We start from the raw sequence: 13,802 nt of genomic DNA on the forward strand, positions 1-13,802 counted from the left end.
GCCATTGTGCGCCCAGGCTGGATCTCTTAGCCAGCTTTTGTCCTAGCAAGTGGCCACAATTGAATAAATGAATGCACTCAAATACGAGCTGCGCGCGTGTGTGTGTATGTATGTGTGTGTGTGTAGCTAGGTCAGGTGAATGCGTTCATTATTATGCTGTTTGTTCAATTTGGCCATCTTTTTGTCGCCTGCAATTTGCGCTCTTTGTTGAACACAAACTCGCTCTTCCCTCTCACTCACTCTCTCTCTCACTCTCTAAATTTCTGCCTCTTAGTCGCATGCAAATAATTGCTTTATGCGCTTGTTCTGGCCAACATTGTAATGGGGCCAGAAACCGACTCTTGACATCTGCAATCAGCAGCTAATGAGCTTTCCACAACATTTGCTTTCACATGGCTGACGTTAGTGGCTTTAACTAATTGAACGATAATTGACCCGAAATTTGCCAAGTTCCTGATACAGCTTTTGCTATTCCAGTTTAAAGAGGAGATATTGAATTCTATCTAATATTATAAATATATATATTTATTCACTCCAGTACTTTATTATAATCAAGTTTTTCTCTGTATTAGAGAAAGATTAACGTTTGCCCAATACGCATTCATTGTAGCTCCATTTAAACCGCCAAACCTCTGGCAAATTGTAAGAAAGTACATATATTTGAATTATAATATATATTCCGTTTCCATTTCCATTTAAAATTCCCGCATTCGAGCTGTACAAAGCCGATAAAGCCATCCGTAAGACAGTTATCTCTTTGAAATGAATATAGGTAAAGCTCCCACGTTCCAGTAAATGTTGGGAGCCAAATCAACAATTACACGACAAATTAAATTGTGCCCAAGAGCACTTGACACTCGCTAGGCCAGCCAGTTCGAGAATCCGACATGGAAGGAAAAGAGCACTTGGCCCCTTCTTGGCTCTCTCATTAGGCATTCACGACGCGTAGACGAACAAAGCCAGAGATAAAGGTGGCCCGAGCGCTGAAGCCCAAAATAGAAAAAAGAGGCGACCCAAACTCAAACACAAAGTCAAACACAAAGTCAAAAGACAGTTTCTAAACAAAACAATTTACGTATAAATTAATTTACTTTCATTAATTAGTTAGGGTATTAGATGATATCATGGGGTGACAGTGTAGAAAATTGGAATGTAAAAGTTGGCAAAGTGAAATTAACATAGAATTCAACTAACTGAAAAGAAATGGGAGAAAATTACTTATATACAATATATACGTATATATACTATGTATGTATGTACTCTTAGAGAATGTATTATTTGCATCGCAAATTAAATTGCCAAACAAAAGTGAAACTCTTTAACAAAGTTTCCCTCCAAATGGAAATTGAGCTGCCAATTAGATTTACTTGCGTGTTGGCTGAAGCTCGAGCTATTTATAAAATATTTTCAAGTTTATACATTCAAAAATTCATAAAGATCTCCAAAATATATTTAAAATATTTTTTAAAAATTTCTTTTTACCCTACCCTAGACCCTTTGGGACGCGTATTCTGTTTGAATATTATAAAATTTTGATATGTGTAGTCTATAAAAAAAAATGTTTGCTTTTGTCAATTTCATAGTTTTGAAAATCTATTGTATTGAAAAATAGGCGATAAAAATTTGTAGCGCATGCGCCACAGCCAAAAAAAAAAAAAAAAAAGGTTGAGAAGAAAACCTAGCATTAAAATGCGCATATATTAAATACAAAGGAAAACGCCTCGAGCTCTTGGAGCGTCTATAGGCAGTAAAAACTGTAGGTGTTAGCAACGTCACAGATCGAAAAGCACACAGAAACGAAAGAACATGGGTTCTAATGGGCTCTGGAGATGTAAATAATGTGCGTGTCCATAAAAGTCGTTGCAGTAACGATTTAATTTATAATTTCATTAAAATAATTTCCATCCGCTTGCAAATGGCGCCAGCTGCTTTATGCCTAAGAAAATCTTTATGACGTTAGCTGGCTAAGATTATCCATATTTGTAAGAGCAGCCCTCTCTCTCTCTCTCTCTCTCTCTCTCTCTCTGTCTGTCTGTCTCCCTACAGTTTTTCATTGTCGCCCATAAAATAGTGAAATTGCCACTTGTCGTCACATTTGCAACTGGGCAAATTTGGAATTTAATGCGCCGACGACATTAAGTAACGAAATTAAATGTCTGATTGGCTTATAAACATTTATGGGCGCCTAATAGTGGAGGCTATCAAAATATTTTTAATGCTGGCTGTTTGGCCAAGTTGTGCCAGAGAAAACCCAGCGTAGATTTCTGAAACAACAGCAAACTTAATATTTATAGCTCAAATCGAAATTTTCTATATATGTAGTAATTCACGTAATATTTCCTGAAAGTCTTCTGCCAAGTGTGAACTATCCTTAGTTATAAGCATCCACTGAATCTCATCGACAGATTAAAAAGGCAACGCGCCAAAATACACACAAGTTTATCTTTCATTAACGCTACTATTTCATAATTTTAAATTGACCCGACCATTCCACAGATACAAAGAAAACAAATTTATATGCCAGCAACAACAACAAACCTCTGAAAGAGAGAGAGAGAGGGGGTAGAGACAGGGAGACCCTCACTCGAATCGTGTAAGAGAAATGAAAAGTTTAAAACCTATAAAATTTTAAATTGATTGTTCAATTAATCTTAAGAAACTTGACAACGCACAGCAACGTGTGCCTCAACCCGACTCCCCCCTCCAACGAAATGCTCCAAGAATGAGAATGCAATCCCAGTCAACGTCTTGACTGAAGTTGAGGCTGTGTTTCGGCTGCCTTTTTCTCATTTTTTTTTTCTCCTTTTATTTATTTATATGTTTTTTGTTTTTTGCTTGCATGTGCGTAGCGTATGACTCGGAGTCTGCAGTCTAAGCCATGATAGGCATAAGACAAGCGGCACAATGCAGATCAAATTATCAGCTTAGCTGTGTTGCATGGCAGTGCAGATAGAGAAGATATGCATCAGCTCTATATAGGAAAAATCATTGAGTTATCACAACTCACGTTCAGGTTTCATTTGAGATGAAGAAATGCTATAAGTGGATCTGTTTGAATCTTTGATTTGAAAATATTTTAAAGTTATTTGCTAAAATATCTCTAAAATCTTACAGAAGTTTTAAGATGTTTTTGTATACATTCCTTTTTTAAGAACTTTCCAACAACTTAAGACATTAGACATTACCTTAGCTAACCAGGGTTTATCCATTATCCATATAGTATTATATTCTAATATTCAGTATTGCACCTCTTTTTTCTCTCGCCCATTATTATTTTCTGCTTAGCTTAGATCAGCTTGCACCATCAGCTTCTATAAGCTTAACAAATATTTAGTAGTTCTATGAGGTATATCATTTACTACTCAATCGATAACACTCATCTTTTAGCTCAATGGTCAATTTTCCAAAATCTTTTTCCACTTCAACACATTCTTAACTCCTAACCAAAGTTCTTCAACAATACCCAGCAACTTGTCTCCTGCCCATCCTTTTTTCCACACACTATGACAGTTGCCAGTTATCAATTCTTAAGTTTATCACATATATTCGCCTTATAAACACTATATTCAATAGTCTAGACCGTCAACCCAGGTCCAGAGCCTTAACAAAAAGCAGTTGACACAAACAGCCAGAATAGTCTGTGCTACGAAACGCAGTTACATAAAACCAGTTAACAAAAGAACCTAAAAGACAACAACAACAACCATGAATTATACCAAAGATGAAAACGCTTTACGCCTCTCAGCCAGACAATGCAATAATATTTTTCATAATTCTGTTTCCATTTTTTGTTTCTTTTTGGATCCAATTAATGTCTCATAATTTTGTGCTTCGTATATGCTGTGGAACGGTACCTAGTCGATTTTTTTGGGGACTGGCGTAGCGCTCTCCCTGAACATGTCATAAGTCTTTTAATTGCTAATGGATATTTTGATAGTCGTGCGTCGCTCGGGCTAATCAACAGACCGAAATCGAAATCGAAATCGTCTTCGAAACGATATCAAAATCAAGCCGCCTTTTTTGCCAGCGAGAGCGCGTCAAATGAAAACCGATCCGATCCGATCCGATACGATGCGATCCGTCGATCCTGGCCTGGCTTGGCGTCACCAAAAATTGCCGCTCATTTAACGATCGTCAGCTAATTTCCATGCTGCTCTCTGTCTTGGTCTCTCCTAGCGCTGTCTCACTTTGAGACGTTGGCTTCCATCTGTGCTCATCTGTGGCTAAGATGGGTCCGTTCTTGTTGTTGTTGTTGTTGCTGTTGCTTTAACGGCTGCATCGTCGGCATCATTAACATTTTCAAGATTTAATCATCAAACATGGCGCTGGCTCTTCTGGTGGTAATGATGCCATGTTCTGTGCCTTGTTTAGTCGCATGTCGTACATGCGCTTTTATCGGCATTTAAAATATAAGTATTTCTAGCTGCACAGCAGCAGCAGCAGCAGTCGCAGCAGCAGGAACAACATTCGGTTCCTGTAACGTGTAGCTTTCATCAATTTTATTGCCCCACATATAAGTTTCAATTAAAATATTAAAGAAGAGCTCTCATTGTTAACCACGCTGCGTAATCGGAGATGTGAGTCGATGTTCAGATATGCCCTGATCTGGCCGTCATAAATGTCACAGTCTCTGAGTTTATACCATTTCGATGTGAAAGAGTCATAATCATTAAGTTCCTTATCAAAGAGGTTAACTGTGCACGGCCCATAGGCATATTCGATTACAGTCTATTAAAGGAAATCGAATGAAATTGAAACTATTATGTATTGTAAATATCATATCGATATAGCTGTAGAACTATTTTCATTAAACAATTCCTACTCGATATTTGTTGCAAATGTAATAAACTAAATCAAGTTTCCCATGGCAAAGTCCAACAATAATTTATAATTTCAAATTTCAGTCAATTACTTTATAAGGCTAATTGCCATAGCAAACCAAACATTGTTCAAACTCTCTCTCTCTCTCCCTCTCTCTCTCTCTCTCTCTCTCTCTACATATATATAGTTACAGATTCCATTTCACACAATAGTCTATGCCACACAGAAGTCGAAACTTTCCCATAAACGAAAGGCAAACATAATTCATAATTTAAGCAATTTACAATTGTTTTTCAATTTTTTTTTTTTTTCTTCAACATGAGGAAACGAAAGGCTGCGTGTTCAACAGTTAATAAAACAAATAATTGCGCTGTGTATGCAATAAAAATCAGGTTAAACGGTGGGCAGGACAAACACCGGACAGCTGGGACATCCGCTGCGGCTGGCGGCCATTAAGAAAGCGTTGCTCCCCTCCCGCTCCCTACTCTATGTGCCCGATGTGACTAGACAGAGATGGAAACAACAGCGCTGAGCACTAATCATCGCTGGAGAACGAATGCCAGACAACCGACAGACAAACAGACAGACAGACAGACAGAGAGACAAAGAGACAGAGAGACAAAGAGTCGACAGCCAAGACTACGTCGCGCCAATTGGAATTGCAAATCTGCCAAAGGAGACAACACACGACCGAGGTTGAGAACGACGCTGGATTAGTGCTGTTCCAGTTCGTTCACAATTAAAGGATTCATTAAAATGAAATGAATTGAACTGGTTCAGTGAACTTAAGGCGATTCCGAAATCAAAATTTCAACGTCGACAAAACCTTATCGAATGAGTAAATGATAAAATAAATATAAAATTTAATATATATTTATTGATATTAATTATAGAATATTTTCATTCATAGATTCATAAGCTTTTTAATATAAACAGAACTTATAAAATATTCGTGTGTATGAAAATAAGGTTCAAAGCTCATCGGGTTTATATATTTGACAAGATATTGAACTATTTCCCATATACATATATGTATATACACATTAATATATACATAAATAGTTCACGACATATTCCCAAAATGGAACTAATATAGCCAACTCCAGCTGGCCGCGTGCGCGTCTTAGACAAAATGGTGGAGACGACGACGACGACGACGACGACGTCGAAGACACAGGTTCATTCTCCCATAAATACGCGCAGCGGGTGTTAAATATTTTGTACGACTTCTGCAACTCCTCCGAAGACGATGACTACAACTGGCCCAGCACACACACACACGGACACACACACATATAGTTCAGTACCTGAAACCCAGTGCCTCCCTTTGGTTAGCTCATGCCAATGTCTCTGCAGAGACATGCTCGTATCTCTCTCGCCTAAGCAAAACTTTGGACCAAACGCCTTTGTTCATCAATTAAGCTGTCCCGTCCGTCTGCTGAACTAAGCCCCCCAACTTGCCTCTGTCTGCGCACGCACATACATACGCACAGAGAGGAGCCTGAGGCCGGGGCCGGGGCCGGGGCGGAGCAGATTGGAGACACATGCTAAGGCTTGTAAATTGTGCGACGGTCAGAAATTGAAATATGGCGTCGCAACGAAAGCAAATTGAAATCAATGAAAACGACGGCCAACTTAAGTGTGTGTGTGTGTGTGTGTGTGTGTGTGTGTGTGTGTGTGTGTGTAGCTGGAGCTGTAGACGTCCTTAAAGCGAACTTACCAATTCACATGAAATTCAATTTGAGGGCGGAGTCAATTTTAACGAATACTGAACAAACTGTGACAGTTTGTGGCATTTGCTATTACGGGACTTGGTCAAAATAAAGCAGAAATGAAAGGCCACAAAAATCTTGCTTTAAGCATCTCGATAAGTAAACTATTATGTTGTAGTTAAAAATTTAGAAAAATTTAGATCTAGACTCTAAAACTATTAATTATTATAAGGCATGTCCAATATAGTCATAAATAATTACTTTTACTTGTTTTATCTAATATCTATTTTTTTAGGTCATAGACAGTCCCATACATAAATATTTTCTCACATTACTTTAGGCCATTTTTCATTAGCTTAAAACACATTTATTAAAACATGGCCATGAGTAATAGTCAAATGTTTTATTTTTTTTTTTTTTTTTTTTTTATAATAATTAGTTGTAGTTCATTCAGCAGGAAAAACAAATTTTTCACTAACTAAGCTGACAAAGAAATTAGCATAAAAGCTGAATGCAAATTTAGTTTCGAAGAGTTTCATCAGAAAAAGGGTCTATACACACACACATACACACCCACTAAATATATGTTTACGAGTCGTAAATACCCCGAGATTAATCAGTTAAATAAACATAATAAAAGGCTAAGCGCGCGTTTTGCGACATTTTGATAAATATCAAATCAAAATAATGCGTCAAAACAATTAATCACGATTAAAGAGAAAGAGCAGGAAGTTAGGCAGCCCAACGAGGCTGAATTAGCGTCAGCACGAAAACACATTACAATAAACTGCAAACGCAAAGTGCCAAAAATAAGAGGGCCACAGCCTGATGATCGATAAATGCTAAAAGCAAACAGCAACAGGGGGTTACCGTTACACGGGGTTCGGCCAGTGCTAGAACAAGTGTTTGCAATCACACGCCATTTTCCAATTAGTGGCAAAGGCAACACACTACGCACACACACACACACGCACATATACATACATACAGTGAAATGTGTCCAATGGGATTTAAGCAAAAGTCATGCAGAAAAAAATTTAAATCTGGCAACAATTTGACAACAATCAACGTCACGTAATCGAACGTAAAATGTAATAAAGGCGTGTAAATTCGATTTACAGGCGTCGGAAAAAGGGATATCTGATGAGAAGGGAGAAAAGTTGCCTTATTCTATTTACATTTCGACTTTTGTGCATAATTTAAATGTGATTTGGCGCGTTTGGCAATTTATATTCATGTGAGTGTGAGTGTGTGTGTGTGTGTGTGTGTGTGGGAACTTTGTCATCTGTCCGGCAGCCTTGTGGGCGTTTACCAATTGGGCAACCCTTTATTCTTTATTTGTATTTCCTTTACAAAGGCAAACCAAAATTACGTTGCAATATTTCTTGTAATGCTTCAATGCGCTCCCCTTGCGGCTTGTAACTGAATGCGCCATTGCTAATATGTCAAGCCATCAACCTGTTGCGCAGCAAGAAAAACAGCAACAACAATGAAGCAAATGAGACTCTTTGGCGCCACACACAAACACACACGCATGAGCGTCTGTATGCAAGTGTCTCATATGCAAATATTAATTAATGTTAATTGTTGCTCACGGTTGGCGCTAAAAAAACGATTCAGTGTTGCCAGCTTAGCCTATTTCAGGCTAAATCTAGCCTATTTGAAAGTAGCTAGCTATTAATAATAAATCCATTTAAAATGAGTATGAGAGAAAGCAGGAATTGAGGCAGACTATGCAGAAGTTATCGTCCTAAAGAGAAGTATGGAACTTTAGAAATTGCTGTCTATGCCATTTAATACAATTATAAATATTAATGTACATAAGCTAACTATGCGTGTTTGTTTGCCTAAATATCTATTCATATGTTTGTCTGTATATCTGCCTCTCTGTCTGCCTGCCTGTTTAACTCACAGAGTGTCTCTCCGTCAGTCTCTCTGTCTGTCAACTAAGTCGTCTTATGTATGCAGCAGTTTTCATTCGGTATTTATATATAAATGAAACGAAGTTAGAATGCTTGAGAGAATGCAGAGAGTGTTCTCATTGGTCACTTAAAGCTCAACTGCAACGATCCCTACCTGACGACGGGCTCAACATTTGAGTGCGACATAGAGCCTGAGTGATAGGTGCCCTATATAAAGGGCAGCAGCTGCAGCATTTCTTCAGTCGCCCAGGCCTGGTGGGGGTCAATCGTGCAGTGCAGTAAAGTGAAGTGAAGTGAAGTGTGTGCAAATATTTAATGATCCAATGATCAGCTGAGCATTAAATACTTCGAAGAAACAATTAGAGAAAATACTTGGAAAAAATACTTAGAGGAAATATTTAGCGATTGCAATTTAATACACCTACCAAAGCTAATTGCTATGTAATGCAATGCAGTCTGGCAGCACAATGAGAAATTTTACACAACATGAAATTTGAAAATTCACACACTTAACACTTAATGTTAAATGTATAATTAGATATTCACTTGTAATACATTTGGGAAATGCTAAAATGATATGAGGGGGACACCGTGTTTATATTCAATTTATTCAAAAATCACGTTTAAGTAACGATCTGCACTCGCTGCTGCCCCAAGGGAAACATTTCGCCAACGTTGTTGCTATTGTTGCCGTTAGTGTTTGCACGTGCAACAGGCCGCAAGCCGCACAAAGCGGTGCGCGTGCGGTCGCCGAACGGGTGGATGTGTCGCCAGGGTAATGGCGCCTGTCCACAACCCTTAATTGTGCGTGTAATCAGCGAGCTGGCTAGAGACCCTGCGACACTCTTCCATTGTGGGGGATGGTGAATTTCAAATGCCTTGTAAATGCAACTAAGCAGCTTTTTGCTGTGACCTTCTAAGTGAATAGTGTTTGAGGGTGACGTTGATAATGTGATTTGACTTGATTAGTCGGCATTATCGCAAGATTGATGGAGCATGTGTCAAATAACATGTTAAATCAATGCAAGCCTTAAGCGTTTGGTCAACCCAAAACAATTTGTTGTTGTAGTAAATTGATTCTGTTTGCTTAACTTTAAAGTGAAATTTAACCTTTCTATCTGCAGTTTAAATTTGAGATTTAGGCATGACGAAAGCTAGATGCTATGGCTTTCGTTTCCAGCAAGCAACAAGAATGGACCCAGATCAAAATATTTTGAATGTACCAGCATATTTTTATATTATATTTAATAATTTTTGGTATAATACTTTTGAAATATATAAATATCGTAATCGATGTATTTAAGATTATAATATTAAGTACACTGAAACTTCAATTCCGTGTACCAAATTAAATAATTCATGCATCCCTTATTATGAAAAGTTTATAGTTTAATATAATTGTACCATGCCAAATATTTTTGTAAATGTACTCTTTAATATTATACAGCTCACCGTACATTTGATATTTTCAAACGTGCATTGGATAAAAATGTACTAATAAGTACCAGTTTGGACGAATTTGTACCATATTTGAGCATTCGAGTTTCACATTTGGTACTTTTGTAGCCGATACAGCAACCTCATCTCAACAGCTGTTTAGTCCAAAATTCTGAGCCAACGGTCACATTCATGCGATATAAATGCCAAAAACTTATCGATTTTATTTCGTTGTGCGCCTTTTTGCACCAACATCCATGCGAAATTAATGCAAAAGAAAAATGCAGCGCGTAAGTACGATTTCTCTATTATTAATATTATTATTAAGATATATCTATGTTATTGTTTCTATTGACAGGGTATAGACTCGTTCTTCAAGCGAGTGCCCAGCAAGAAAACCAGCGATGAAGATGCGACCTCGCCGCCAACGCCGGCGCCTCGAAAGCGGAAGGCCCTGGCCATATCCAGCGATGAGGACGAGGTGCCCGCCAGTCCGCAGATAAGCAAGCATGGAAAGGAGCTGAAGAAATCACGGCGTACACATGATGCCCCTGACAATGGACACGCCACCAAGAAGCCCTCGTTGTCCAAGCTGAAGGAGCCGCCCAAGCAGCTGAAGAAGGTGGATCCGACGGAGTTGTTTGGCGGCGAAACTACACGCATAGAGGCGTCCAAGCCGAAGGAGCGTAGTCTTATCGAATTGGAAGATGAGGACATTGATCGCAGTCTCATGGAAGTAGATGTGGATGATCTAATTCCCAGTCCAGCGGCTAGCCGAAAAAGAAGCAAGGCCAGCAGCCCAACCAAGACTCCCAAGGATGAGGCCAAGACGCCCAAGGTTGAGGCCAAGACCCCTAATGTTGAGGCCAAGACGCCCAAGTCAGAGGCCAAGACACCCAAGGCGGAGACAAAGACTCCCAAAGCAGAGGCCAAGACTACCAAGGCTAAAACGCCTAAACAGGAAAAGCATGTGGATCTGGAGAGCAGCGTGCTGTCCGATGAGGAGCGGCACGAGCGCAAACGCATGGCCGCTGTACTCTATCAGAAGTACAAGAATCGGAGCAGCTGCCTAAATCCGGGCAGCAAAGAGATACCCAAAGGATCGCCCGATTGCTTGAAGGGATTAACATTCCTGGTCACTGGCATATTGGAGTCCATGGAACGTGATGAAGCCGCCTCGGTTATTAAGGGATTTGGTGGGCGTGTCATGACAGTCGTGGGCAAAAAACTCAACTACTTGGTGGTGGGCGAGGAGGCAGGACCCAAAAAACTAGCCCAAGCTGAGGAGTTCCATGTAACCATACTCAGCGAGGATGGACTCTTTGATTTGATAAGGGAAAAGTCTGGCGAAACTGTAAAAGCGAAGAGCTCCGAAGTAAAACAGGAGAAGAACAGCAGCCCGAAGATGAAGAATGAGCATGAGAAGAGCAACCCAAAGGTTAAAAAGGAGCATAAAGAGAAGATAAGTCCGGAAATCAAACGAGAGCAAGAGGAAAAAAGCAGCTCAAAAATTAAAAGAGAATTGGAGGAGAAGAGCAGCAGCGTTGCGAAGCAGGAGCATGAACATAAGAGCAGCTCCAAGATTAAAAAGGATCCAGACGATCTGAACAGTAACGGCTTCCAGCAGGAGTCAAGCAGCAACGGGTTCAAGATGAAGACCGAGCTAAGTTCCAGTTCACAGATTAAAAGGGAACCCAACAACAATGTGGCTGACGTTAAGGAGGAGGATGTCAGCATGAATATGGCCTTGGTGGACAAATACAAGCCCACTTCAATCAAGGACATTGTGGGCCAGGCAGGAGCGAACAGCAATGTAACCAAGTGAGTCGAAGTGAATACCCTGTACTATATACCATATATATACATCTGTATTGACTGAGTAAAGAACTAGTTAAGTGACTGACTACATGATTGATCATGATAGACCCTAATTAGTATACTTTTTAATAACTCAATTCAACAATCTCTCTTTCTCTCTCTCTCCACAGATTGATGAACTGGCTGTCCAAGTGGTATGTGAATCACGATGGCAAGAAGAAACTACAGCGACCCAATCCGTGGGCCAAAAATGATGATGGCAGCTTTTACAAGGCTGCCCTGCTCTCCGGTCCGCCGGGCATAGGCAAGACAACAACTGCGACGCTCGTGACCAAGGAGCTGGGCTTCGATGCAGTGGAGTTCAATGCCTCGGATACGCGCAGCAAGCGCCTGCTCAAGGAGGAGGTGTCCAGCCTGCTGGGCAACAAGTCACTTGCTGGCTATGCCAATGGCAAGACGCAGGCGGTGTCCAAAAAGCATGTGCTCATCATGGACGAGGTTGATGGCATGGCGGGCAATGAGGATCGCGGCGGCATGCAGGAGCTGATTGCCCTGATCAAGGACAGCTCTGTACCCATCATATGCATGTGCAACGATCGCAATCATCCCAAGATACGCTCGCTGGTCAACTATTGCTACGATTTGCGTTTCCAGCGACCGCGCATCGAGCAGATCAAGGGGCGCATCATGAGCATATGCTTCAAGGAGAAAATCAAAATGTCGCCGGGCAAGCTGGAGGAGATTATAGGCGCCACTAACAATGACATCCGACAGACCATCAATCACATTGCGCTGCTTAGCGCTGGCGAGCAGTTGCCAGGCAATCCCTCAGCCACTCCACAGGTAGCCGCCAAGGATTTGAAACTGGGACCTTGGGAGGTGGTGCGCAAGGTCTTCGCTGCAGAGGAGCACAAGCACATGAGCATCTTCGACAAATGCGATTTGTTCTTCCACGACTACAGCATGGCGCCGCTGTTTGTGCAGCAGAATTACCTTCAGGTAACACCGCAGGGCAATCGTAATGAGATTCTCTCCAAGGTGGCGGCGACTGCAGATGCACTCAGCCTTGGCGACATGGTGGATAAACGCATTCGCGCCAACTCCGCCTGGAGTCTGCTGCCCACGCAGGCCGTCTTCAGCTCCCTGCTGCCTGGCGAATATATGTGCGGTAATTTTACGGGTCAGATCAACTTTCCCGGCTGGCTGGGCAAGAATTCGCGCAGCAACAAACGATCGCGCCTCGCCCAGGAGCTGCACGATCATACGCGCATCTGCACATCGGGCTCCAGGCAATCCGTACGTCTGGAATATGCGCCGCATTTGCTGGGCAATATTGTGCGCCCGTTAGCTGAGGATGGGCAGGAAGGCGTGGCTGCTGCGCTGCAGGTCATGAAGGATTATCATTTGCTGCGCGAGGACTTGGAATCGTTGATCGAACTGTCCAGCTGGCCAGGCAAAAAGTCTCCGATGGATGCTGTTGATGGACGCGTCAAGGCGGCGCTTACACGTGCCTACAACAAAGAGGTAATGCCGTATTCGTACTCTGCGCAGGCCACCGTCAAAAAGAAGCGCGCCGAAGCAGCAGGTGATGAGGAGGAGGCGGGTATGCTGTATGGCGAGGATGAAGAAGGGGGCCAAGTTGTGCACTCCAGCGAAGATGAAGACGACGACAAACTTGAATTGGATGCATTGATCAAGGCCAAAAAGAAGCCGGCACCAGCAGCTAAAAAGGCAAGTGGATCAGGTGCAGCTAAACCCAAAGCCAAGGCCAAGAAATAAGCAGTTCCTCACATTGTTTAGTTAGTTATGCAGCCATTTAGCGATATTTCTGCACGATTTTTTTTATACATTTATTTTTTAGAAGCCCAAAATCAGATGTTATTACAAACAAAATTATATTTAAAAAGGCGCGGGCATTAAACTGAAGCGATTTATTCAAGTTTGAATTCGTTTATTAATAGAGGATAAACATCGATAGACGATGCTATCGTTATAACATAGGTTTTGCAGTTGACAAGCGTGACAGCAACAATAAATAAACAAATATTTTGTAAGCCTAAGTTATCGATGTTTAATTGTAAATATATACCTA

General features: G+C 40.9%; 1 protein-coding gene across 1 annotated transcript; it reads left to right on the plus strand.

Annotated features, from left to right (window-relative positions):
* The first annotated feature begins 10,063 nt into the window (after window positions 1-10,063).
* Window positions 10,064-13,649, plus strand: LOC6574423 (replication factor C subunit 1). Its single transcript, XM_002000434.4, has 3 exons — window positions 10,064-10,182; window positions 10,251-11,713; window positions 11,881-13,649. Exons 1-3 carry the CDS (start codon window positions 10,174-10,176, stop codon window positions 13,487-13,489), a joined length of 3,081 nt encoding a protein of 1,026 aa, XP_002000470.1. The 5' UTR covers window positions 10,064-10,173; the 3' UTR covers window positions 13,490-13,649.
* Window positions 13,650-13,802: the final 153 nt, after the last annotated feature.

The sequence above is a fragment of the Drosophila mojavensis genome, unplaced genomic scaffold (genome assembly GCF_018153725.1).
Source record: "Drosophila mojavensis isolate 15081-1352.22 unplaced genomic scaffold, ASM1815372v1 contig_277, whole genome shotgun sequence".
NCBI classification, from domain to species: Eukaryota; Metazoa; Arthropoda; class Insecta; order Diptera; family Drosophilidae; genus Drosophila; species Drosophila mojavensis.